Genomic DNA, 27453 nt, shown 5'->3' with positions numbered 1-27453 from the left:
AGACGTATTTCTTTAGTATTATTTGAAATATAAAGGGCGGGAAGAGTGTGCAGCTCAAAGTAACGAAATTTAAAAATGAAAATTGTTTTCTTTTAATTGTTTATTTAACACAGTTCTTTTTTAATCATTTGTATGAGACGCTATTTCTATGGATATGCTACAAAGAGAGAATCTATCACAATATTAATGACCGGGAACTAAGAGATTCGTCAACAGTTTTATTTATCCTCGTAATGTTTGCCGATCACAATACAAACTATTTGCGATTTTGAAACCCAAAGACTGCGACCCTAACAGAAAATGTATCCACGTTTTTCCTTCCATTTAACCGCTGATATAATGCGGTCTCGCCTTTTTAAAATTGCAATTAGTTTACATAGTATCCAATTAAATTTTGTAGTTTAAAAAAATCAACAAAATTGATTGACAAAGAAAATTAATGATTAACGATTAACTAAAAAGTTCACAATGTCTTTTTCACAAACGTCTGGAAGATAAGGACATACAGTATCTACTTTAATTAACATCTATTGAATTTACAAACTGATGGTGCACCAAGGTGCAGTTACTGTGACTGGTCGACGAAGCGTCCTTTAAGCAGTGGATCAACATTTCAAGATGGTAACGAGCCTGTTCCGACGTTTCTTGTTCTCTCACAAAGGAGGCCGAGAAAACAGGAGCCATGTTATCGCCATTGTCATCTGTAGCACTCGATAACCTCTTCAAACTTGACAAAATAGCCTCTACCAGGTGCACTGAGGTACAACAAGTGAAAAAGATCGTTTTCATTTTTGAAATCAATAACTGACAAATATGCATGATTTAATGGAAACGTTACAGAATTAATAGTTCCTGTTATAACATTATACCTGTTACGTCATCTGTCAGTCTATGTCAAACGGCAAATACATCAAATACGAAATATTTCAGTCACTAAAACTCTCTTAACCCTTTAACTCCCATGAGTGACCAAAACAGAATTTCTCCTTACAATATCAACTCAAAATCAAGCAGATAAATGATGAGAATAAATGAAAGTGTCAATTAGGGGATTATTAGCTAATCCAATACCAAATTCTTCTATCCAACATCATAAGAATTGTATGGGAAACAGTAAGGAGAATTGCTACTGAGATCTTGGGAGTGAAAAGATCTATCGTCCTCTGTAGCACTTGACAACTTGACTAAACCCGACGAAAATACACACCTGCCTGGTGTACTGAGGGTCATACAACAAACAAAAAAGATCCTAAGTCATTTTTTACGAAACCAGTGCAACAGGATGCGGCGATCGAGCGAGTGGGAACGGAGAGGATTCAGGGATTTCTGAAGTAATTTATCGTAAACAAAAACTAACAGCAAAACAGCAGGCACATCACACGAGAAAGAAACTCAAAATGGAGTAGACGGCAGTGAACAGTACAAATTAAACGGGAACAGCTAACAGATGTTACCTAAAAAATGATACAATTAACAAATGGTGGACAACATAGCGTGTACTATTGAGTTATGGATGCACGCGGGAGGTTGCTAAGCACGAAAGAAGCGTAAGAGTGGCACGAGGCGATAGCCGAGTGCGACTCTAGCTTCTTGAGTCTAAAAATAAAGTTAAAGATAAAAGATAAAGTTTAATCACGCTTCCTGTAATACTGACCAAAATCCTCTTTATAAGCTCTGTATCGAACAACCGGTGAAAGAGTTCAGCAGAACTATGAACAAATTGTGGTGTTTACCTTTTGTTTTTTTAACATAACATTGAAACATTGTATCAAGAGTTCCCTCTCATTTAAGAAATCTTACGTGATCAGAAAAAAACAAGCGCGCGCGGAAAAATAGTCTTAGCATTTGCTCACGTTAGCAGCATACACCCATGGGAAAATAGTAGATGCTGAATTAACCAATCAGAGCGCGCGCTTTGCTTTAGTTATGTTATAAAATAATCTAATGTATTACATGCAATAAAGCAAACATGAACAGAAAATGCGCGTTCAAAGATAACGTTAGACCGGATGAGACGTGTGGTCACACGACTGAAACTCGAGAGCTAATGACAAAATTACTCGACGCTTGTGGCACAAACGATTCTCGTGATTGATAAACTGTACGGCTGAGAACGATGACAAACGCTACAGCCAAAACGGGTAAGACGACTATAACTAAAAAACAAGAGGATTCTACATACAAGTATGCAATGTTAGATTGAATCTAAGAAAATCAAATGGAACGGAAAAGAACTAATTCGCGAATAAATAGTTCTGACCTTAATGACAAACTATGAAACTTAAACTATAACTTGAGCGAAACAAAACGAACGAAACATGAGAACAAGACTAAGGAAATATAGCCCAACATCAAGAGTTGCAAGAAGAACAGAGGTTGTTTTGCAATAAACAGATTGAAATTATCACAAACTGTGCGAAAATTGTGCAAACAAAAAAAACCAATGAAGAGGGCACGTTTTGGAACAAACGCGCATCTCCAGCTACAATAACAACATTAAAATATAGTGAGAAAAGCTAGTAAACAAAAGAACGAAATTGCCCAATGTTTCACTACGGAAAAGCAAATCCAGAAGCGAGCTAGAAACAAAGTAACGACTATGTGAATTTCGGGGTTTTACGCTCTAGATGACAAGCTAAGCGATTAAAAGCGATTCATCAATAAAAGGGCCAAGCACATGTACTTAAGGTAATAAAGAGAACGAACAATTCTACCTTGCTGGGAGCAAGTTCTCTAGCTCTTCAGCCCTCTCTAAGTCTAACAGTACACGACAGCAGCACAAATTCAACTAAATTACACCTGAAGGTTATTCTTACTTGAGGGCACCTTGAAACCACATTCCAAGGCCTTGTGAAACTACATTCGGAACCTCTGTGAAACTACCGTAGATTCGAAGGCTCTGTGAAACTACATTCAAGCTACTTTAAAGATATTCATAAAAATCGTAACCTTGCTAAATCATAAATTTCTAATAAAAAAAAACAAAATATGTATAAATTATATATCTAGTGAGTGTCACATGTGCATGGGTAAATGGAAACATTACAGAATTAATTCTGTCTTTATTAATATATGAAATACCATCGATGTCAAATAGCGTATACATCAAATAAGAATTTCTCGGTGACAAAAATTCTGTTGAGCTAGAGGCCTAACATTACCCACCAGGTAAAGTACTTTTTTTCAAGCAAACATCCTGAGATTCCAAAGGCAAAGAACATCGGTAAATCTAAATAAAGAATAAGCAGTATTTTCGTAAAGAAAAAACTTTTAGTCTGGACGTATCTACAGTAAGAAAAAATCATTTTAAAAGGCGAGCCTGATTTACTACTAAAATACACGCTGACAAATTTTAATCTAATTGCAGGTTTAGTTTTACTGTGATTGAAGGGAGTAGCTTTTCTGAAAAAAGTTCAACATAAAACGACGAGGTTTTGGCCTTGGGGTGAACTATCTCGGTACTAAACTTCGCTGAATACCCTCGTTTTTCAGAATAAATGTTAGTGATGCTTATCCATGTTTGAGCTTTACTCCGGGAGATTCCCTAAACACTGTGTAAAAATGTTTCGTCTGAAGGAAAGATACTTGATACATACAGAAGTCGATGTAAAGTCTTTTAAAAGTTTCAAGTTTAGAAATTATTCACTTTCGTCATGAGCCATGTACTCATTTACCTTGATCTGGATCTAACTCTACGCCGAGCCATCTCTGCTTAGCTAGCTCCGAAACATGTCCGACGTACTTGACTGTTCCTCGAAATCTCGTGTAAGACCGACCATCCCTACACAATACCTTCATACCTACTTCAATATCATTGATTGATTCAGGCTTAAAGCCCTGTTGCACAGTATCACCTGTAACGACAACAGAGAAATCATTTTAATCAAGTATGACAAAAGCAGTAAATAATCATAACGAACATCATACGAAATACATCACGATCACGAATTAGACTTCACTGATGTGCCAGTCTTAGTGATCATGAGATGATTTATTGCGTCCGAAAACTGAACTGGAAAAAAGCGCCAGCTCAAATGAAAACATTTAGGAACTATGCAAATTATTATCCTGTAAATTTTTGTGAAGATCTTAAAGGTGTTTATTTAAGCCTAACGCGCGAAGCATCAGTCCCTGAGGGAGAACATGAGAACGTTAGCGTTAATCATCTCCGGGATTTTTTCCAAAAGGCTTTTATTTCTATTATATTGCTAACCGGCACGCGCCTGTCATGCATAAACGCGTGCGTGGGGTAAACAGTTGTCCATGGTGAAACAGTGATAGAAAGCGCGATATGAGGGAACGTGATATTTTTAATGAAAGATAAGAAAACACACCTCTCAGAGAACTGGACAAAATACCGCTACTTCAGAAATCGCGTCACTGGTAAGATTAAAAAAAGCTAAAGAAGCTTAAACAGGCGCGTCATCGAGCAGGATAGTCATGACAGTACGGCTTTCTGGAGAACAGTGGAAAAACTTTTGTCAAGTGATCGCATAGAACCGTCGCCAACTTTAAAGATCGGGAACAATCTTCCCAGTGACATGCGTTCAATTGCAACCCATAACTTCTGTATTGGCTGTGACGAAGGGTTACCGGTCAAAACTTCAGCTCTAGAAACTCTTTACGGCGCGCGGCCAATTTATATTATCAACTCAGGTAATAAAAAAAAACCAAGTTATCTTATTACACCCGCCATCGACGCAGCACCGCAGTTTGTTTAGAAACTTACCCTTTTTAACCTTGACTTTAGGTGCCCTTTTCTTGATGGGCCCGCCCATGGCTTCGTTGGTCGTTTTGTTTACCTGCATAGCTTGATGTTGATCCTGGTTTTTCATTCTTTCCATCTGCTGCACCAGACCCTGCACGGTGGACGTTAACCTGGCTATCTGCTGCGATTGGTCATTCAACTGCTGTGACTGATAATTCAACTGCTGTGACTGATAATTCAACTGCTGTGACTGATAATTCAACTGCTGCGACTGATCATTGTAGGTGGACATCACCCGCTCCATCTGCTGTGTTTGTTCCACACTTTTGGCCGTCAATCTCTCAATCTGCTTTGACTGATCTCTAACCTGATTCTGAGTGATCTCAAGGCTGCAAAGAGCTAAGTTCAAGTGGCTTTCCATGTGTGATTCCAAGTGAGATTTGGTCTCTGCTCTTTGAAACTGAAAAAAGACAATGATGTTATCAAAGTCTATTAAAACAATCCTAACATTCAAATTTTCAATCTTTGATTTAAATGTTACTTCCAAAAATATACAATTTAATTGAAATGGCCCATTGGTTATTGGGTTTGTTTTTAACCAAGCAATGAAAAAAATACTACGTATTTATTGACTGATCGAGTGGGAGGGCCCGACTGGAAAATTTAGCTCGAAGTCATGATGCACGGACCAAGCGCAGTGAGGTCCGTGGCTCTCGACTGAAAGCCTAATATTTCCCGTCCAGGGGCCCGTTTCTCGAAAGTCCCGCAAATTAACGGGCACCTAATTAAAGCTGTTCTGTTTTTATTCAAGATGGGGATTTCAAAAGTTTTTTGAAATAAGACAATAAAAATTATCAGCTCCAGAAAAAAAATGGACTGATTTAGGTTGCCATAACCTGCTTTTCTATCCTTTAAATTTGATTTTAATACATGGCTTCGAATCCGTTAAGTGACCGGAAACTTTCGAGAAACGGGCCGCACGCGACCAAATTCAGTAAATAAGCATTTTATCGTAGGACGGCGTCCACGTTAAAAATCGTAAAAATTTGACCAAAATTTAATATTACTCCAAAGTCCTGCTTTCACTTGTCTTACGTACTGGAGTAGTTTCAATTTAACTTTTTCGTCCACACTTTCCGTAAGACACAAGTTTGTAAATCCGTATTATTGTTTTCAAACACTCGTTTATGCGCAGCGTTTGACCGTTGCGTTCAGAGGACCGAACGGCTTTTCCCGGAATGGCTCACGTCAACCCGTTCGTCCCTACACACGTCAGCTTTCATTATGCTTTTCTATAGGATTGCACTGGCAGGGAAGTACGGGTCATTTAATTTCATTGAAATTCATTTTTAAATGTGGTATGGAAATACAGTAAGTAGAAAGAAAGCTAACGAAAGTCTTTTTCAAATGTTCGACCTTCCCGCCAAACCTACAACTTATAATAAACTAAAAGCTGTTTCATACCACTTCTTGGCATCCTAAGTTCTTGTATTTACAATGAACTTCAGTTAAAGGACAGTCATCACAAATATGGGCCACCAGCTAAAACAAAAAAATTAAAAAGATTTAGTCACGAGTGAGCAATTTTCACTCGTACATGGAAAAGAAATCATCGAGCGTCTCAAAAGTACTCCTTAGACTTCGTAACGTGTGTTACAAGAAAATTTGGTGATTTTTCCGTGTGGTTGTTTAAGCATATTTATTCGTTGTTTTCGTTATTCTAGCGTTCTCAATTCATGCGAGTTTCTTTCGTTTCAGTGATTCAAAAAAAAAAAAAAAATACAGAAAAGCCACAGTAGTTTTTAGAAATAGATTTTGCATTGTTACTTTGTCTTCATTGTACAGCTGCCTATCGGTACTTTTCTTGTTCAATTCTAGCGGTCTTCTGGTCTTTCTGGAAAAATTAGTTCTCATGGTAGTTGGCAGCTGAGTTTTTACTCGTAACTTCAATATCCTTTCTTACGATCAAACTTAACACCAACCTTGCTTACATAAGCGGAAACTTTTAATTGCAAGTTTAATTTTATTTTATAAGTTGCTCTGTTGTAACTACCACTTTTTTCGATATTGAGAAGAGTATGCTTCCTTTCTTTAACATCAAGAAATGGTTAGATATTCTAGTCTTCTCGGATAGGGACGAATAAATGGAGGTCCCGTCTCCTGCAGGGTTGGGGTAGGAGACGTTAATTTCCCACGCACGAGATTACTGTGTGATGGATGTCCTCCCTGGGGTGGGTTGTGTGGGTAGGTGAAATCGCTACGGACTAAACACGGCTGCCAGAGGCGCCTGAATGATTTCAACCTTAAAAAAATTGTAACTAAACACGTATGTTGTTTAGAGAAATAGAGACCTCTACCTTTACCTTTATCAAAGCTGTAAATTCTCTCCTAAGTTTCCTATTTCTAAGGGCCTAAAGTTTATCGAACCTGCTCTTTCATTTTCCACATGTGAATATTTCAATACAAATCATTTAATTTCGAAGAGACGTTTACCGTTCGTTTTGTAATCCTACTCAAATATTGTCAATTTAAAGAACAATAGAACCTCACACCAGTTCAATACTTTTAAAGCAACCACTTTGTAAAGATTTTCCGATTACCAACTTGAGGTGGCTCGTGATGATTCCTTTCGACGTTATTATCATATTGGAACAGTAAAAAGAAGGGGTCACCGGACTTGTTTTCATGCAATAGCTTTCGTGAGTTTAGCAATTTCCACGCGCGTTCTCGCGCATTTAAAAATCTGGATTTTATAAGATCGACATTTGCTCATGATCTGTTTTAGCTACCGCTGACAATTGCGTGTGCTCGCGCGAGCACCAACGATCTGATGTTTACAGACGTTTACTGCTAAGAAAATCATTAAATAGCCGTCAAAGACAGCCTCCCGAGCTCATCTTAAAAATCCTACACATGACTTCTGGCTATATCATATTATTTTCCTTGAAGTTTCAAAGTCTTCTTCCACTTCAGGTAGATTACCCTTCACTTGAGTTCTTTTTTTTTTCACCGTCGCAAGATTTCATATCGGTTGAATATTTCTTTTTAATGTGAAGTGAAGCAACCTTAACTTCTCCGAAAATCGTCTTCGTTATCTTAGTTTCTATCTCCTGCATTCATAGTGGCCGCTCAACACATCAACTACAAGCTCTTAGGTAAACTTCTCACATAAGTAGAAAAAAATCCTCGCGTCGCCATCTTTGTTTTAAATTTTCGTCTTTTAATCTCGCGCTTCTTTCGCACGTTTCTCTCGCGCGTGAGGCTAGAGTGATCTGTTCCTCGCGCGAGGAAACTGGTACGAGCCACCTTAAGTACAGTAGAGGTCATGTCAGTTGTTGGCCTGACTTAAAATAAGATGAAGTGGAACCGAAAGATTGTCTCGACCTTGACGTCCGTACAAGTTCACTTGAAGAAGTCGCCTGTACCAGGGAATCGTGACGAGTTCCCGTTCTCGCTGCCGAGTTGCTCTACCGAGCTAGTTTCCCCCGTTATTATTGAGCCGTCCGCGAGAGTTCAGTTCGCATGCGAAAAATGTATCGTCACATGTATGAGTCCCGAAACTGAGTTCAGCTACAAATTATAAAAAATTTTCCCTATTATTCTAACGCATTTTCCCTGCACAGTTTAGCTGAACAAGCTTCCTTGTAGGGATTCTTATAGCGTAATGCCAAAGTGGATTGTTTGCCCACCATGGAGCTACCTAGATTACACTGAGATTCTGGCAGCCAGGCTTAGTCATGGCAGGGGTAACGACCTTGACGTCCGTTGACTGAGACCAGGAAAATATTCCAAAACAATATTCCACGTTCTCTGCAATGGTGAGCATGGAACGCCTTCCATTGCTCCCATAAAACAGGACTGGGCTATCAGTGTTTCATATAAAGCAATACTATGTCCCATGCGGGCTGTTTGCATGAACTTTCAATTTGTCTGTCGTTAGAATTAATTGCGAAGGTCACTTAGAAAATTAAATGTTACCTTTTCTCGTGGAATATTCCTCAAACCACAATTGTTGTTACATTGAACTGGAAACTGTTGACAGACTTCATGATGTTGCTGAAGAAAATCGTAATGACGTCTTTACAGCATAAGTAAATTTAAAATTCGTACCATCTTATCAAAATATGACCAATACAGACAGGCCGTATTAACGAAATTGCTGGAGTAAAATGCGTACATTTTTAGCAGCAAGGAATCAAAGTTTAATAACCAAGCATTTACGCTCAACCGTTGTAAGATGTTTCTGTATCACAATTTTCTCTCGACTGAGAAAAATTGTCCCGCGCTCTAAAAAATTTTGACAATAAAGATGAGAAATCATCACCACTTTTTCCAGTTTGGATAAAAAGCAAAAGTTGTGGAGGTTCCCCTTCTAGAAGCTATATAAAGAATAGATTTACGCTAACAAACCTGCTTGTTTTTAACGATCACTGGTTCTTTACAAAATTCACAATTGTCATTCCTCCAGACACATTCCCTTTTCTTGTGATTGTTCATATCTCGCCTGGTGAGCTTCTCTTTACATCCTGCATTTGGACACTCCACCACTTTCAACAGGCAATCTGATTGATGTTTCTTAAATAAAAATTATCGATATAATAAATTGCAGTTTAATCGTGAACCAATCTGCCACGACAAACGACATAAAACTCGCTAAAGGAGATTGGGAAGACATAATTTAGAGCCCAATAATCGGTCAACTGACAGTTGAATGACATTTTAAGGATCTAAGCAAAGAGATGTGAAATTAAAGTGTGATGTGTCGGTAGTCATGATATGTCTAACATAAGTAATAAATAATAAATGTACGTCTACTGACCGATACTCATGGTCACGGACCGATACTCATGGTCACGGGCCGATACTCATGGTCATGGATCGATACTCATGGTCACGGACCGATACTCATGGTCACGGACCGATACTCATGGTCACGGACCGATACTCATGGTCACGGACCGATACTCATGGTCACGGACCGATACTCATGGTCACGGACCGATACTCATGGTCACGGACCGATACTCATGGTCCCGGACCGATACTCATGGTCACGGACCGATACTCATGGTCACGGACCGATACTCATGGTCACGGACCGATACTCATGGTCACGGACCGATACTCATGGTCATGGATCGATACTCATGGTCACGGACCGATACTCATGGTCCCGGACCGATACTCATGGTCACGGACCGATACTCATGCTCTTAAAATAAGTGAGGAGAATTTGCTACCTTTCTATAATCAAGAAATGGATAGATATTCTAGTTTTTTCGGATAAGGACGAATAAACTGTAGGCCCCGTCTCCTGCAGGGTTAGGGGTAGGAGACGTTAATTTCACACGCACGAGATTACTGTGCTGTGGATGTCCTCCCCTGAGGTGGGATGGGTGGGAATTGGCCCTGAAAAGCCCCCATGGGGAGTGGTCGACTAACGTATGTATGTATGTATGTATGTATGTACTAAACTAAGCACCTATCAAAGGAGATCAAACTCGAAGAAACTGTTCCCGCTGTATCAAACTGCCAACCATGCCTCCACAGATTACAAATACTAAAATAACACCACTTTCCAGTCCAGACAGTGACAATTGTACAAGGAACTATCTTGTCGAGCCCTACCAGTAGTCTTTATCTGCTTCCTACAACCTTTTATCTGGTTGCCTTGGTGATTATGAGTAACAGGAATAAGTGCAACGCTTGCTTATTATTCAGGAGATAAAGTAAAATGTTTGAGATAATTGCAAAAATTTATGATTGACTGTAGATGATGTGATGGAGAGTAACCTAATTGTAGATACAACATAAATATGAATACCTGCACGGCACGAAGTTCTCCCGTCCAAGGACATCCGACATAGGAACATTTCACTGTAAGATCCAGAATTTTACGATGACAAGCGGCATCTGGAAATATCTGTCAACACAGACACAGACATCATAAATATTTAAGGTCAGTAACACTTATAAAGTATCAGCCGGTTACATCGATGTCAAGATAATTGTGGTTAAAAATCATGATTTTATATACGTAAACGACGACATGAAGGACTTATGGTAAGGTAGGAACAGAGCGAGATCTTGAGCGGGAAAAAAGGAGAAGAAAGAAATGCCCCTAACTTTGGCTGGAAGTAATAAAATGAACTAGCAGTATTTAAATGGACTGGCAGTAGTAAAATGAAATTAAAGTACAGCTACTGTAATAAAAGGTGAGTTTTGAAAAGCCATCGGTGATCGGAGAATTCTCCGGCTCACTCAGAATTCTAGAGCTAAAATTCTATGGCCGGTGCATATTTTCTTAGTCAGACATGGGGTCCATAAGCAGTATACTCCCCTCGTAATAAACGCTATTCTCCTTTTTATGGAATCCTGAATAATCGACTCATTAGTTTGCGTGACCAGCAACTAACAAGACATGCGCTATTATTACCTTGTCACGCGACAGGGGTTCTCTGTCAATTGGACATTTCGGAGAATGGTTCCTGAGGTAAGGGAAAATGCAAAAACAAACAAACTGTCAAAAGCAAAAGGTTAAAAATCTTTTACCCCATGTATCATGAGCTTTCATGTCTTCGCTTCTGTTTGTCCATAGTTAATCGATTAACTATGGTTTGTCGCTAAGCCATATTCACTGTTGCGTAACGAACCCACTGTGGTAAATTTGCATACGAAAATACAAATCATTTTGTGGTGATTCAATCTAACCGAAACAAACTAGAATGACCATATTTTTTCGGTAAGTTTGTCCGATGTTGCTTATTGCTTATACATTTGACTACTAAATGATAACGCAGCTACCAATTATTAGGTAAAGTGTATCATAGTTCTCGGTCGCTAATCGGTTTGTTTTGCTGTCCGCCCGATAAAGCTAGCCAACAGATAATTTCAGCCAAAGAAAAGTTAAATACCCCTTGAATAGTGATTCATCCGGTCAAGTTGTTATTCAGCTTTCCAACCGCTAAACTTCAGAATACCCTGCCACATCATTTACATGTCATTGAATAAGAATAGCGTCTATTGTGTTATGCCTCATACCCTGCCACATCATTTACATGTCATTGAATAAGAATAGCGTCTATTGTGTTATACCTCATTCTTCAAAGCCTCCCGACATATGTAAATGATGTCGACGGGTATTCTGAACCCTTTCCAACAAACAAAGCTTTGGTGAAAGCTGATTGTTCTATATTACCTCAACAAGCTCTCTGAGCAGATCTTACAAAGTCTGTGGCCACATCCTAAAATCTGTATGGGATCTTTTATTGTTAATTGACACACGGGACATTCAAAATCGTCAGGAACTTCACTTGTAAACTCGAACTCATAGTCGCCTAGTTCTGGAACATTCTGGCCAGCCGCCATTGTGATTTGGGTTTCAAAACGAAAGCGGAGGAGATAATCAGTACGTCTTGCGTGACGACCAGAGGAACAAACCTAATTCCCAGACTCTCTGAGACTCTAGGTAAGCCTTTTGATAATTAATGTTCGTGAGGCAAAAGATGCATTAACAAATCAGTGAATAACAACAGAGGCGGGGGAAGAAAAAGCACTGCATAAAGTCAATATGTTTTGTGCACTAACTGGCTCACCGTGCAGGATCGAAGGGAAACAGGAAAATTTGAATTTTCCAAAGACAACGAATTCAGAAAATGCGTAGAATACTATGCCCTGTGAAGAATAATACCCGGGAGTAAAGTGTACAATATTAAAAGCTAAAACGCTTCCAAAGACTTGCAGGAGCGTTGTAAGCATTTAAAGTAATTGCATTTGTACCTGGTACTCAGGTTTTTATTGTGAAAAGGGTGAGTCTTTCACTTTGCCATTCACTGTCTGCCATAATTTACAACGTTGGGGCGTAGCACACCCCCAGGCTACATCAAGAAAGATTCTTATATTTAATATTTAAATGTTAAGGTCTCTTTATGCACTGCTGTTCTAAAGGGAGTAGGCGAAAAGAACTTTTTTAGTTGAATTTTTTGCTTAGAGCGAGTATGCCAAGGAAAACACCCCAGAGTAGGGGATGTGTCTTAGATAGCCCTTAAATTGAATTAGTTTTTCCAAGACAAGTTTCACTGTAATTCATAAATCCAGCAGTAATAGCCTTTACTTGCTTAGCTGGCAGAAAAGTAGCCACGAACATTATAAATATAAAGTAAGGCAAATAAGCATGTACATGTCTTAAGTTGGTGAAGATTATTTCCAACTGCATTACAATAGAACAACCTGACCTTTTAGTCATAAGACACATTGTTCCGTTCTGTTAAACACTGATCCGCTGGAACAAACGAACGCCAGTGTTCATCATTTGTACCGCTTCAGTCTGTGACAACTTAAAAACCTACAGAATCAAAGCAATCCATAAATACCACTTCAGATGTGATTTGCAAGTGAAGACATATATGAGCTGTAGAACTCCTACTAATGTATTGTTATAAATTTCTCTTCCCTTTCCTTTCCTTTCCTTTGGCGTCTGACAGCTTTGAATGGGAACCGTAATTTCTTAAACAGGGATTATTTTTGATAATGTTCTTCACTGCTTGTCGCACTTCCCTAATTTTCCAGCGACAAAGAATCGGGTTTAGGGTTGAGTTTAAATTACCCAATGTCCTTGTAAATTGCCTTAAAAACAAAGTTAATGAAGATTTTCTCTGTAAGTAAACAAAGACTCCACTACTCCGTGAGGCGAATAGCAAGCGACTAAAGCCAACTGCAGCCACAGTGCGCCGGCCACTGCCTTCCTGTATCGCGACACGTTTGGTGGAGTTTCATGAGGAATTATTGGGTTATGTGGATGAAGTACAGTCTGTACCTGCGTTTGATGATGACGGTTGAAGAGTGAAGAAGATCCAGGTATAACAGAAGACGGATATCAATAAGCACAGAGGAATCGCTGCACTATAATAAGATCAGATAATTCCAAAAGTTCATCGCAGAATTAAGGATGCATACGAACCAAATTATCACTGTAGCAACAACTGTACGCTTTAAAGAGACAACTACCTTGTGTTTTATCCCCAGTAACAAGGCAGAAAGTCTGTCCATGTTGATTGCAATCATAGTAACAAGCGACACCGAACTCAAACTACAACCTTCTTCAAAACTTGACACCAGTGAGAGGGGTGGTGTAATCGTTTCTTATTACACGACTCGGGCAGTCAGAGGGCCAATAACTAAATTCAACTAATCAAAATGCTCTATTGCCGGTCAATATTCTCTCAGTATTGGACCGGGCACTGTCCCAAATGGTCCCGAATGATACCGCACTTGTGTCCCTTTGAACTTCAGTCGTACAATAAATCTCTTAATAACCAAGCTTGCTCGGGACCGTACCAGAAGAATATCGGCCCTCGGTCTTTTTTGTACCGACCGAGAGCGAGACCTCGGGACGATATTCTCCCAGTACGGCCCTCGCGCTTGGTTAATAAGATATATGTAGTCTCTCACTTGATTACAGCGCGTATGCCTTGTCGTTGTAGACAATGGTAAAATTAATGTTTCTACAGTAGTGTGTGTAAGCTTTAATCTACAGTGTGTGGATGTTTTCATCAACCGATCAGGAACGATAAAAAAATTACAATCAGATTACTTTCCGTGGACAGTTAAAGGAATGAACGCAGGAAAAGCGGCAGAGAGGTTGGAGATTCTCTCAGTAAACTGGAGTGACATCCAAAGGAGCATAACGGAAAATCAAACTGGATCACGATAATTACGCAAGGTGCCCTTCTGTAGATTTCCCAGTTTCTGGCTCTAACTATCACAGTTTACCCTAGGATATCTTAATGGATATCTTTTCTACGCGAAGATGCGCATGATTAGCTATTAGATCCGATGACCAATTTTGTGCTGGTTGTACTCAGTGTAAGTTTTTTGTTGCCATTTGTTGATGTCGAAGTATTGCGACAAAATCTGCCCTTACGAGTTGCAAGTTGAGTCTCATCGTCATTTAGACGTTTTTCTTTAGTATTATTTGAAATACAAAGGGCGGGAATAGTGTGCAGCTCAAAGTAACGAAATTTAAAAATGAAAATTATTTTCTTTTAATTGTTTATTTAACACAGTTCTTTTTTAATCATTTGTATGAGACGCTATTTCTATGGATATGCTACAAAGAGAGAATCTATCACAATATTAATGACCGGGAACTAAGAGATTCGTTAACAGTTTTATTTATCCCCGTAATGTTTGCCGATCACAATACAAACTCTTTGCGATTTTCAAACCCAAAGACTGCGACCCTAACAGAAAATGTATCCACGTTTTTCATTAACATCCCTTCGATGCGAGCACTCCTTGGAAAGTAAACATGCGTGTTTGCATTTACACGTGTTTAATCTCAACATTCCAAATAAAATACGAAAGAGAAAGCACTTCTGCGCGTTTCTGAAATGCTGATAGGGAACCGAAATAACAAGAATAATAATAATGATAAGAAATCAAAATATTAATTTTTATTTCACAAAATCAGTAAAAATACAGGATAACAAACAAAATTAAGACAAATTAAGGTAGAAATATTAAAACAAGTTTAAAAAGTCTCTAGCTGAGAGAAAAGTCTTGAGTCTCTTCGGTATTAACAACTGTTCTACAGAGTAGCAGAATTCATCTTATGTCTGTATTATTTTGCTTCAGCTTCGTTCAGCAGAACAGCAAATAAATTGACGATACATGATCGACGTCCTTAATAATAATAATAATAAATTTTTCCTTAAAAATATTTCACAAAAAGCAGTTCTCTAAAAAAAAGAAAGAAGAATTCAGTAAACTAAGCTACATAATAAAAAATTGACTACTTAAACTCTGGCTTGCGCACTTTCCGATGTAATGTCAGTGTCAGATATATTGGCATAATAATAATAATAATAATAATAATAATAATAATAATAAAAATGTTAATAATAATTGTCGAGCACTCCCCGATGGGGCTTTTCAGGGAAAAGACAAATAAATTGTAAATAAACATCGTAAACAAAAATAAGGTTCAAAAATCTAAACTAGCTGGAGGCACAACCGTCGGCTTTCTGCAAAAAGTATTCCGACACTGCTTTGTTACCGTAACTGCTCGATTGAACAAAGTTTCACACACTATAGAAACTTTACTCGCAGGCCTCGTTCACAAGCTTCACCTTTCATCATTTTGAATTTCGACGCCTGGACTGAGTTTATAACAACAAAAAAATAGAGGGTAAGTTCCTAAAGAAACCGTAATGTTGAGTCAGAACATAATTTGGTTTTATCAACTGTGTTGATAATGTAAACAGGGCACCGAAGAGAGTTTGAAAAGCTGACGTTTCTAAAGTTTCTCTGAGGTCTCTTGCGCACGTTCCGAACCACAAGACTCAACGATAAAATATCTCTTCGAGGTATCTCAAAATAAAACTAGAATGAACATAGGTTCTTTGAAAAAACAATTTACTAAAAATAATAGGGCTAGTCACGAAATGAAAAAAATAACAGACAACCAGTCAGGCATTGACAATATAAAAGCTTTAATGGCTGACTTAAGCGTGTACTTGAGAATAAAATAAATGGCAAAGTTTTGTATCCAGAAGGTTCCCCGAACAATGGGTCGAAACTTGCTTGATCAATATCACGAGATCAGTGTTTGTTTTCATTTGGTTTCAACCACCATGGAAGCTAATATATATTGTTTCTATTTGTGTTAATTTGATAATATAATGAATTCAAAGAACTGTTTTTGGACACTGAAATTACGACTTATTACGACCAATACGTTGCTGTTTCCTCAATACCAATGGACTTCGGTCTAACTTCCGATGTTGATGTTTTAAATATTCTACGGCTGTTCCTAGCGATGTAATCTGAAGGAGTCTCTCTTTGATTTTCCCTCTTCAAAAGAGACCTCTTTTATTAAAAATTCCATCAAGAATACAATTGAAAGAAAGTTGTTTCTCAAATTCACCTGCCTTAAGATAAATAATCTGATTATGACGTGTTTGAGGGTTTAAATTACGCGAAGACCAATAGGCACACAGCTCACAGTGATATATAACTCCAGATGAGTATATACAAACTTATTCAGTATGTCATTTCTGTTGTTTAAAAACATGACGATTTACCAAAATATTACTGAAGATGGAGAGGGGGAAACCTACGAGCGCCTGTTTTGCTCTCAGGAATTAACTGTAGGAATTCACGGCCATCTGATATTTCTTTCGGTGTTCAATTTCTTACTGGCCATTTGTTCATCTCTGGGGAATATTCTGATCCTGATTGCCCTTAACAAAGAGACATCTCTTCACGCACCGTCCAAACTGTTTCTCCGATCCTTGGCTTTAACTGATCTCCTCGTTGGCGTCATCTCCGGGCCTCTAACTATCACCTACTGGATGTCCGCGGTCAGAAAGCGGTGGGATGACTGCTACAACACATTTTTCACGAGCATGATCGTGGGTTATCTTCTTTGTGGCATGTCTTTGTTGACACTGACCGCAATAAGCATGGACAGACTTCTTGCCTTGTCATTGGGACTGAGATACAAACAAACTGTGACTCTGAACAGGGCACGAGCGATCGTTCTTGTATTCTGGATTTTGTGCTCGATATGCTCCGCGTTGCATGCACATAATGCTCGTATAACAACTTGGTACACCCATATAACGATACCTGTTTGTTTCGTGACCTCAGTGTCGTCTTATACAATGATTTTCAGGAAACTCCACCGCCATGAAATTCAAGTGCACAACAACATCATCCAGTGTGAGCAATCGAGCAACTCAAGTTCAGGGCCACTAAACATTTCTCGGTACAGAAAAGGAGTGTCCAGTGTAATGTGGCTGCAGTTAGTAGTAGCTCTTTGTTATCTTCCACATGGTATAACTACAGCTTTGTGGACCTATAGTGGAAAGTCGTCCTCTGTCACAGTGCTCAGACAATTTACAGTGACTTTAGTTTACTTGAATTCAGCTCTAAACCCATTGCTTTACTGCTGGAAGATCAGAGAAGTGAGACAATCTGTGAAAGAAATAATTAGAAACACACTTTGCTGCTCATGAGGTGCAAGGCTGGAAATGGTCTTCCCCTCCTTCCCTTGCTGCCTTCTTGAATTGATGAAGGTTTAGGGTTTGGTTAGAGGCCCGCATACTCTCTCTCCAACAGTGGCCCTTTCTTCTATAATATTTCCAGCCCTTTCACTGACTCCTTGCTACGACTGAAGTTGTCGTCGTTTGAAGATAACAGTGTTAAACGCGATTAATTTCCTGCATCAATATGACAGATTTGAGCAAGTAGTGACTGTGAAAGAGAACAGGTGCCGTTCTTTTCAAATGATGCACTTTCTAATTTCAACATATCAAGCATGATGGAGATTAGGCTGATATTACCATTTTTCTCAACTGCGGTGTTTGTCAACTACAATAAATGTTTTTGCTAATTTGTGTGAAAAAATCGACGAGACTTACATTGTAAGGCTAGAGGCATTTAACTGAGTTAAAGGAAATTTAATCTAGTTTTAGAAGGAATTTCCATCAGTTAAAAATTAGCTCTGCTAGACGCTAGACGTATAACTCATCCTGTTTGAAAATAAAATAAGAATTTGCTTGGTACAAAGCTAAACCCCACGATTTGTTCGTATTTCGGTGATTATAGTTTCATCCTATTATCATTTACATTTCAGAACCATATTTGTCTATTCCTTGTGCTCTGTTGTTGTCATATAATTTGAAAAGTTGAGATCAGACTCTTCTAAAAGGAAAGGAAACACCTTTCTATTAGTTTTTTTTCCCTCTTTTTCTAAGCAGGTGTTAACATTGAACAGATTTTAATGATTGAAAATCTGCATTAAAATTGACGTCAAGTGCGTTAAAATAAATACTTTTTTTAATCCATATGAATAAAATAATCTGCAGTGGCTCCCTCTCCTCTTCATCGTGTCCTCTTCAAGTGAGACGGCTTTAATCAAAAATTCCATTAATGGAGTAATTAAAGGCAAGCCATTTCTAAATTTCACCTGTTTGAAATGACTCCTCAGCTTGAACACGCAAACTGCAATGAGCAGATACCTCTATGGGGGTTCTCAGTGCAGTGATGACTTTTACGGCTGATAGGTTAAAAAATTTTGGCCATTTTATGGCTAACGGTTAATATAATTCTACTGTTGTCTCCAGATTTTATTTTTAACGCTTGACTTCTTTTACGACTATCTGTTAAAATTTTTCCGCCTCACGGCTAAAGTTTTTGGCCGTTTTACGGCTATGGATTAAACAATTAAAACCCTCCTCAGCATTTACATCAACAGCTGACTGGGAGGAAATTCGAGAATATATTTTTCTATAGCCCAGGTCGCATTATTTGGGTTTGAAATCCAGAATTAGTTATTATCTTGATCTGGAAGCATTGCAATGTTAAATATAACTATGAACAAATCCCTACGGGCCCCATCAAAATTGCAATGACTTCTCTCTGCGTAACATAGTCATGATAATAGCGTCTTAAATAAAATTTTGACAACAACTGTACATGTATATTTATGAAGAATGAAAAGAAAACAGAATAAAAAAAAATCCATAACCAGGAGGTTTGGTTCGACTTGGGAAGGTTGTTAAGATATATGTTTATGGAACGCAAATGATTGATAAGTGGATTGATGTAAATTCTGCGTAATATTACAGGTTAGGTTATAAATGGTATTAAAAAAACAACAACATCAATAACAGCAAGAGAGTCTTCATTTAGAGATCTTGTTCTCTAAATGGTAGAATATATTCATGCCGTGTGGATTCTTTTTGGACCAGAGAACATTGCTTTAAAGAAAGTTAAGAGATACATGCCTCTAAGTCCATAATATATTCGAGGTATAACTGAATTAGCAAAAACATGACATCTTCACCTGGCGCAGTTAACGTATCAATAATGTATTTACCTGTGAAGATATCAATGTTATCATCATGGTAACTGTGTTTATCAACATGGTGCTTTAACTTTTCACGACTTTTTTTTTTTTTTATTATTATTTTTTTTTTCATATATATTCAAAGCTGTGATTATACCATGTGGAAGATAACAAACAGCTACTGCTAACTGCAGCCACATTACACTTGACACTCCCTTTCTATATCGAGATATGTTGAGCGGAGCGGAACTCGAGTTACTCGATTGCTCTTGCTGGATGTTGCTGCGTATCTGCGTTTCATGGCGACGGAGGTCCCAAAAAATCTTTGTGTAAGACGAAACTGAGGTGAAAAAGCTTACCAGTATGGCTATATGGCTATACCATATTGTTATACGGACGTTCCGCACATACATCGCTGCGCAGATAATGGAAACAATCCAGAACACGATGATACACGCACACGCTCTTTTCACAGTCACAACTTGTTTGTATCTCAGCCCTAATGTTATGGCGAGCAGCCTGTCTACGCTTATTGCAGTCAGTGTCAACAAAGACATGCCGCAGAGAAGATAGCTTGCTATGAAGCTTGTAAATAATGTGTTGTAGCAGTCATCCCATCGCTTTCTAACGGCGGACATCCAATAGGTGATGGTAAGAGGCTCAGAAATTACGCCAACGAGGAGATCGGTTGTAGCCAGGGATCGGAAAAACAGTTTGGATGGTCCGTGAAGAGATGTCTCTTTGTGCAAGGCACTTAGGATCAGAATATTTCCCAAAGATGAACAAATGGCCAGCAAAACATTGAAGGCCGAAAGAAATATCAGATAGCCGTGAATTCCTGCAGTTAATTCCTGAGAGCAAAACAAACGCTCGTAAGTTTTTGCCTCTCCATCTTCAGTAATGTTTTGGTAAATCGTCATGTTTTAAGCAACAAACATAAATTAATGAGTTTGAGTATACTCATCTGGAGTTGTATATCTCTGTGAGCTGTCTGCTCACTGGTCTTCGCGCAATTTAAACACTCAAACATGTCATAATCAGATTGTTTTTCTTAAGGCAGGTGAATTTGAGAAACAACACCCTTTTCATTGTGCTCTCAATGGAATTTTTAATTAAAGACGTCTGATCTTTCTTGAAGAAGGAAGGTTACAGAGAAGCCCTTTTTAAACCTCTGTAGTTTATTTCTCTCGGAACCATCGTCGAATACTTCAGAAGACATGAACATCGGAAGTTCATTTCGATGAAACAGCGGCTTGTTTGTAGTAGTCAGGCGTAGTTTCAACGTCCAAAAATATTTCTTTGAATTCATAACATTTTCAAATTAACACAAATATACTCAGTATTATTATTCCTGACGGTTGAAACCAAAGCAAACAGCCTATGATATTGATCACGTAAATGAGTTTATATGCATCCATTTGGTTATTTATCATTGTGACCTACCTGGTTATGAATGTCCCAAACATGTCAAAAACGGAGTATTTATTTAAATTATGTGGATTTGAGAAACCACTTCCTTTCAATCGAAGTGTTCATGGAATTTTTAATAAAGACGTCTTTCTTGAAGAAGGAAAATGAGAGTTGGAGAACCATTGCAGATTATTGCGGGAAACATAAATAGTAGAGGATAGCCATATCGGAAATTCCTTTTCTATTGATGAAACAGTAGCTTGTTCGTCGAAACTATGTGTAATTTTAGCGTCCTAGCACATTTCTTCGAATTAATTTATAATATTATCACATTAACACAAATACAAACAGTATTAGCTTCCCTGGTAGTGGAAACCAAGATAAACATCCTATGCCATTCACTCACAGTATATTTCTATCCATCTTTCGATATCTTTCAGTATCTTTCAATTCCGGCATTTTTCAGGATCACGGAACTTTCAGGATTAGATATAAATTACTCGGGTTTTGAAGTACTTTGCACTAGCTAATATCAAACACGAGAGCTTCAAAGAAACTACATTGTTTCTTATTTTCTAGCATGCGATGAAGAAAAAATCTTATCCTTTGAATGGGAGTAGCCTTGGAAGAACTGATTATTTTGAAAGAGACTGACGACTCGACAACCAGCAGAAGTCATCATCAGCGTCAGGGGAAGAGTTGTTTGTCTAAAACTGATTTCTGACCCGTGGCACCTGATTGATCAGTTTAACCGTGAAGTTATCTGCTCTTTGTCAGCTGCTTTTGGTCAGTTCAAACCATCCGAGAAGTTAGGTCGATGTTTGGGTGCATTTAACTCGCAATAGGCCTTTTGCAGTTAGAAATCAAGTGCTTAGATACTGCATAGCAACGCCTTACTGGAGAGCAAGCACTCCAGTGATCTCAGAGAAAATAGAGATACAGAGGTCTGCATTCAAACAAAGAATACAGCGGATAACAAGTTAAAGGGTATCCCAATTCGAGAAATCTTGCAAGTTTTAATCAACAGCTTCCTTGGAGCGTATCAGCGAAAAACGAATTTTGGTGTGATTTTGCTGCCGATTCACTCCGGGGAAGCTGTTGATTACTTCTTACTGGATTTCTCGAATTGGGATACATTTTGACCTGTTATCCGCTATATTCTTTGTTTGAATGCAGACCTCTGTGACCTCTATAGGGGAATCCTTGTTTACAATATTTGCCTCATTACCACAAGCAATTCAGTTTCTGATGGAGCTAAAAACAAATCAGTTCTGAATATCGAAAGGTCAAAGTGCGATTAACTCGGCCAATAAATACGAGCCTGTTGCATTGAATACTTTTTGTACAACACGGGTTTAAAAACTCAAAATTTTACATAGAATGTATGAACTCATCAGCGCTTTTGCCACCCAGAAATTTTGCAGTTTTTGATGGACTATTTCTCCTTGAATATTACACCCAAAGAGCAAAAAATTTCTCCATGTACTAAGGTTTTCTAGCTCTTTAGCTGCCTGAGTCAATTTTTATCTAACATGCTTCCTTCTTTACGCAAAGCCGCATGCAAATGAGCAAAAATGTAAACAATGAAGTCAGCATGAATCCGCCTATACTGTCTGAGATCACTGGAGTGCTTGCTCTCCAGTATGGCGTTGCTATGCGGTATCTTAGCACGTGATCTCTAGCTGGAAAAGGCCAATTGTAAGAATCAGTCGTTTGCGCCAGCAGCTAATTACATCTGTTTCAACGAGGAGTCTATTGCAAATATTTTTTTAACAAGACCTCGATCTGGGGATCGATCTATCTACACACCGACTACTTTTATTCAATGACTTTGGAAGATGGTTTACCACTTCATTAGATTAGAGTAAAGTTTGGGTGGATGGTAACGATCATTTACATTCTATTACGAACCGTACTTCTTCGAATAAGCGCCCTTGCTCTAATAAGTGCCCTCCCCCGAATAAGTGCCCACCCCCCTGGGCCATAATATCAAACAAGCGCCCCTCTCAAATAAGCACCCCGTCTTCCCTCATTTCCGTAAATAGGGATACGAGTAAAACCGTTTCCAAGGCCACTCTATTTCTAACGTTTTGAAAACAACAACTACAATCGAATCAGTACAGGAGAATAGTTTCTTTTCCGCTAAGTCACTTCCAGTTATTCCTATATTCAATTGACTTGACGTCTACGTCTACGTGAATTACGCAGTTTCTGTTTTTTTTTTTATTTAGAACATAGCCAAAATAAGGTAACAGTTCGCTGAAAGGAAAACTTTACTGAGGCGCCCCCCCCCCTTTTTTTGGCAGTAAATTCAAATACGCTCCCAGGCGCTTAGTCAAGGAAATACGGTAGTACCTGATTGATGTGTTGTCGTATTACCAGTCCTGAACAACTGTTTTAAACTTAATCCAAGCGTCAAATTCCGAAAGTAATGCAAAGTAAGCTCGTCAGCTAGGGTATTGTTACATCTAACAAATATTCCACGGGCGCGCGTTGGATATGAGAAGAAAGATGACCAACGAGGTGCGTAGCGCCGAGTTGGCTATAATCATCTCATATTCAACAAGCGCAAGTGGAATAATTGTTTTATTGAAAATCTTGAACACCACCAAGATATTTGACAAACCTTCTCGACTTTAATTTATTTTGTAAGAAAAAACCGGTTGTTACAATGTACAGATATTAGTTTATGGTATATTGGCTCCTATACCATAATGGCTAAACCAGTAAAAAGTCTTGAATTGCATTATCCAATGATCCAGTTTTTAATGAAATCAGTCATTCATTTCAGCTATTCATTAACCCAACTCATTCCGCCGCCATTCAAGTCTTGTCATAGTATAAAATATTTGTTAATTAGTATGAATTCTTCCAAACCGTAATATATGCAGAGACTCTTTCAAGTATAAATATGCGTGAGTTTAGTTCAACAGATCATTGATTGCTGTGTGTAGAAATAAAACTTTTGCAAAACCGAATAGTTAACAGACATGTATCGAGGCCGAGAAAGAAGTTCCACCCACCTTTCCCTGATTTTACTCTCCTGTTATTTAGTTAACAGTTAATCTTTCTACAGTATGTGTCAGCTTTTATCAACCGTTCTAACATCATTAATAATTCATAAGTTTGATAGCCAATAAAAAAATGGCTGAATTGCTCACGTGCATCAGTTTTGATACCTAATGAAAATACAGATGAAAACCACATGTCTTTTGGATCACATGTCTAAACCACACGTGGTTTTCATCTGTCTTCTCATTGAACATCAAGATTTATGAATTAAAACGAAAAAAATTGGTCAAAAAAACAATACTCCAGTTTAACTAATCATTATAATTAATCAGCTACATTGTCAGTTATTTTTTTCGTTGACAAAAATTCTTACATCACAATTCGTGAACGAAGAAGCGTTCAAAAATGGAAAACCTGAGCCTTTTTTCTTCGTATCCGTAACATGCACTTTAATTTCTCTTCCTTATTTTCTGTCTTCGTTTCTGCTCCTAATATAGCTGATACATGAAACTTTTTTCTCACTTGTTTTCTCCTAAGCAAATAATGCATTAGACCTGTGCCCGCTTCTCTCTCTAATTAATTTCTCTTCTACACCACTATTAAAGAGTTTAGAAACACAAGTGACACGCAAACAATGTGCCGTTTTTCTTTTGATTCCCGCAGTCGAATTTTTGTCAAATTCGACAAAATAGAATTCAAGGTGTTGATCCCTACCGGACTATTCTCAAAAGGAAAACGTGTTCGACTTTGGCCTGAAGTAGAAAGCCTAATTTCTTTTTGAAAGGGTTTCACTGACCAATCCAATGTACAATTGATAAAACCACACTAAACATCTATCATGCTCTTGAGCTCTTTCATGGCAAATATGGCTCACTTTTCTTGGTTCATAACTTAAGGTCAGTAATACCTCCATGAAAAGTTTTACATACATTTTCCTCAAAATTAATAACATTTGGCCCTAAAGAAAAGTTATTCACACAAATCTTCCTATGTTCGCCACCGTGCAAGCCAAACATTTTACCATGATAGAAATAAATAGTATCTAATGGTTGCTTAGCTGTCCCTCTGCCAAATAATCCTTCACTCCAGAACTCTTCTTCGTCCTCGTCTGTTACAGCTTCCTTCTCTTCTTTCTTTGTTTGCAAACTCACACGTTGCCGCGTGCTATCCTTCATCTCGGCATCGAGACAACGACGGAAAGTGGAAAATCTGCAATAAAATATAGGAAGATTAAAAAAAGATAGATCTATATTCTAATTGTAGTATTCAATGAAAATGATATCTTGCAATGAACATGAATTTGATATCCTCTCTTACCTTTTATCCAAAGGATCGAAAGGATTTAAGGCTTTGTTTCCCACAGTGTATTCTAAATACCTTGGGATGCCACAGATAATTCCATAAACGGTTCTTGCTGGATACACCTTCCCTTCACTATTCGTAACCTCCTGGGCAAATTTACCAAGGCATCTTCCACACGTATCCGGAAATTTGTGAAAACGCAATTTTTTTTTTTACGAATACGGCTTGCGTCCACACGTATCCAGCGTATTTTCCGGTCGTATCCGGAAATTTTTGAAAACGCTCTCCAGAGTGGAAATTTTTTTAACCGATACGAATACGGATACGTGTGGACGGTCGTATCCGGAAATTTTTCGAATACGCTTACGTCATTCTCTTGGATCCAGTCTTCACGGCGAGCATTATAAACAAACATGGCGTACAGCAAGGTGGTAGCTTCTTTGTTAGTTGCTCTGATTTGTAGTTTGATATCATGCGTTCAGATAAGTGCAGCTGTGATAAATTTACACAACCAATACATTAGAGATCGACAGGATGCTTCGAGATTGTTATCAGTGAATAGTGGGCATCAAAAAGAGCGAACCATCACCGATGGCGATTCTGGACGCGAACAGGAAATGGGAAAAGCGCATGGTGGGACAATTTCCTCAATGGCACAATGATCGAAGAAGAATGGATAATGGCGAAGGATAATGAGCACTGTAAGCTTCGAGTATCTCGCCATACTTGTCAACACAAGATTCCCAGTCGATGCTTTTGGCGATTTGCTACCTTTTGTATTCTTTCGTGACCGTCAGCAGTAGTTCAACTTCATTATCGGTCCATTTATATGTATCAGCATACTTTTTTCTTGACTTTTTCAGTAGATTTAGACATTTTTTCGAGAGATAAACTACAAGCTTCGACTGAGTACACCTCGCAGTAGCTATGGCGCGAAAGAAATGGCGCCAAAATCGCAGTTATGGGCATGCTCATTTCAGGATTCTCTCCGGCAAAAGAACTGGGCACTAGAGCAAATCGGAAAATTTCCGGATACAGTTGAACACGTGTGGACGGCTGAAAACGATTCCAATACGCTGCGTGTGGACGCGAAAATTTTCATATCCGCAAAAATATATTTGCGGAAAAAAATTTCCGTATACAAGTGGACATGGCCTTAGCCAGTAGTTTAAAGCGTTGGCATCCATATCTGCCAGATCTGTACTCAACGACTGAACTTTGTACAAGTCTCCATAATCTTTAGAAGCGCCACCAGACTCAAGTGCAGGAACCTTAACTTTTCTACTTATCTGCCATTCGTGAAAAATTTTAATCGCCCATTTTGTTTTGTAATCAGTCGACTTAGGAATGCTTGTTTACAGCAATTTTGATTCTTTTTCCCCAGTTTTCGAAGAACGAAAACGGCTTACAGTATTCACTGGAAAAGACTCTGCCATCATCACTACCACATGATTTACAATGAATAACAACAAATTTCCAACACTCTGATTATTTCAAAATACATAATCTTATGGGAAATTAGAGCACTGGAACAATACCCCCTAATTAGTAGAGAAGCGTGGATAGTTTTAGAAGCCATATCAAAAACTCGTGCTTCGTGTTTGACCGGGGGTTTCTCGACACCTCGCAACAATAAAAGCACTCGTCCTACGGCCTTGTACTTTCATCTGTTTCTCGGTTTCTGGAAACCCCGGTAAAACACTCGCACTCGTTTTTGATATATTACATCAGTAACGACAAAAAATACTATCAGAGTAGTTTTAGTGGACAGTGTAAGGAACGAACCGAGGGAAAGCGACATTTTGATGAGGAGCGTTGAGAGCTGCTCAGTAAACTGGAGTGACTACCAAAGGAGCATAACGGAAAAAATCAAACTGGATCATCGATAATTACACAAGCTGCCCTTGCGCAGTTTCCCCACGGTTTCTGGCTCTAACTATCCCAGTTTATCACAGGATATCTTTTCTAAGGGCAGATGTGTATGATTAGCTATTTTTCCTGTCAAACAGATTAGATACTACTTTTGTGTTGGTTTTACTTACTGTAAGTCTTTTGTTGCCATTTATTGATTTTGAAGTGTTGCGACAAAATCTGCCTCTACGAATTGCAAATTGAGTCATTTTAGAAATTGTCCCTTGGCGTGGGTGTGCAGTTCAAATTCACGACA

At 38.4% G+C, this 27453-nt stretch overlaps 3 protein-coding genes and 1 pseudogene across 11 annotated transcripts; 1 reads left to right on the top strand and 3 right to left on the bottom strand.

Moving 5' to 3' along the window:
• Window positions 1–205: 205 nt before the first annotated feature.
• Window positions 206–13086, bottom strand: LOC148729299 (TNF receptor-associated factor 5-like). Of its 9 annotated transcripts, none has more exons than XR_016002420.1 (11): window positions 11907–13080; window positions 11145–11196; window positions 10533–10631; window positions 9119–9283; window positions 8687–8764; window positions 6173–6250; window positions 4730–5168; window positions 3675–3854; window positions 2817–3229; window positions 1655–1709; window positions 206–755 (listed from the first exon to the last, which is right to left on the bottom strand). XR_016002420.1 is itself a non-coding variant. In XM_088763007.1 (11 exons), the coding sequence occupies exons 1-11, from the start codon at window positions 12074–12076 to the stop codon at window positions 698–700; spliced, it is 1320 nt and encodes a 439-aa protein (XP_088619133.1). In that variant the 5' UTR covers window positions 12077–13082; the 3' UTR covers window positions 206–697. The 9 variants fall into 9 exon arrangements, 5 of the variants coding, with proteins under 5 accessions (XP_088619133.1, XP_088619135.1, XP_088619132.1 ...); XM_088763007.1 differs by lacking the exon at window positions 1655–1709 and having other exon boundaries at window positions 3166–3229; window positions 4730–4921; window positions 4985–5168; window positions 11907–13082; XM_088763009.1 differs by lacking the exon at window positions 1655–1709 and having other exon boundaries at window positions 3166–3229; window positions 4730–4904; window positions 4989–5168; window positions 11907–13082.
• Window positions 13087–16755: 3669 nt separating this feature from the next.
• Window positions 16756–18542, top strand: LOC148729298 (melanocortin receptor 4-like). The gene has a single exon (XM_088763017.1). The coding sequence runs from the start codon at window positions 16756–16758 to the stop codon at window positions 17725–17727; it is 972 nt and encodes a 323-aa protein (XP_088619143.1). The 3' UTR covers window positions 17728–18542.
• A 759-nt stretch (window positions 18543–19301) lies between these two features.
• Window positions 19302–20493, bottom strand: LOC148729297 (melanocyte-stimulating hormone receptor-like). Its single transcript, XM_088763019.1, has one exon. It carries the CDS (start codon window positions 20480–20482, stop codon window positions 19655–19657), a length of 828 nt encoding a protein of 275 aa, XP_088619145.1. The 5' UTR covers window positions 20483–20493; the 3' UTR covers window positions 19302–19654.
• A 3917-nt stretch (window positions 20494–24410) lies between these two features.
• LOC111345109 (zinc finger MYM-type protein 3-like) lies at window positions 24411–26473 on the bottom strand (annotated as a pseudogene).
• Between the last annotated feature and the right edge of the window lie 980 nt (window positions 26474–27453).

This window comes from Stylophora pistillata, chromosome 6 (assembly GCF_964205215.1).
Source record: "Stylophora pistillata chromosome 6, jaStyPist1.2, whole genome shotgun sequence".
Classification (NCBI taxonomy): domain Eukaryota; kingdom Metazoa; phylum Cnidaria; class Anthozoa; order Scleractinia; family Pocilloporidae; genus Stylophora; species Stylophora pistillata.
The sequence above is the reverse complement of the archived record's forward strand: the minus strand, read 5'-3'. Positions and strand labels throughout refer to the sequence as shown.

What these genes read in the sequence shown, in the direction of transcription:
- LOC148729299 (XM_088763005.1), bottom strand. Translation starts at nt 12,076, where the DNA reads ATGGCGGCTGGCCAGAATGTTCCAGAACTAGGCGACTATGAGTTCGAG. An exon ending in TGCTCAGAGAGCTTGTTGAG is followed by an intron (nt 11,197 to 11,906) that starts GTAATATAGAAC and finishes CCCTTACCTCAG; the next exon opens with GAACCATTCTCCGAAATGTC. An exon ending in GGAATATTCCACGAGAAAAG is followed by an intron (nt 6,251 to 8,686) that starts GTAACATTTAAT and finishes TTTTTGTTTTAG; the next exon opens with CTGGTGGCCCATATTTGTGA.
- LOC148729297 (XM_088763019.1), bottom strand. Translation starts at nt 20,482, where the DNA reads ATGACGATTTACCAAAACATTACTGAAGATGGAGAGGCAAAAACTTAC.
- LOC148729298 (XM_088763017.1), top strand. Translation starts at nt 16,756, where the DNA reads ATGTCATTTCTGTTGTTTAAAAACATGACGATTTACCAAAATATTACT.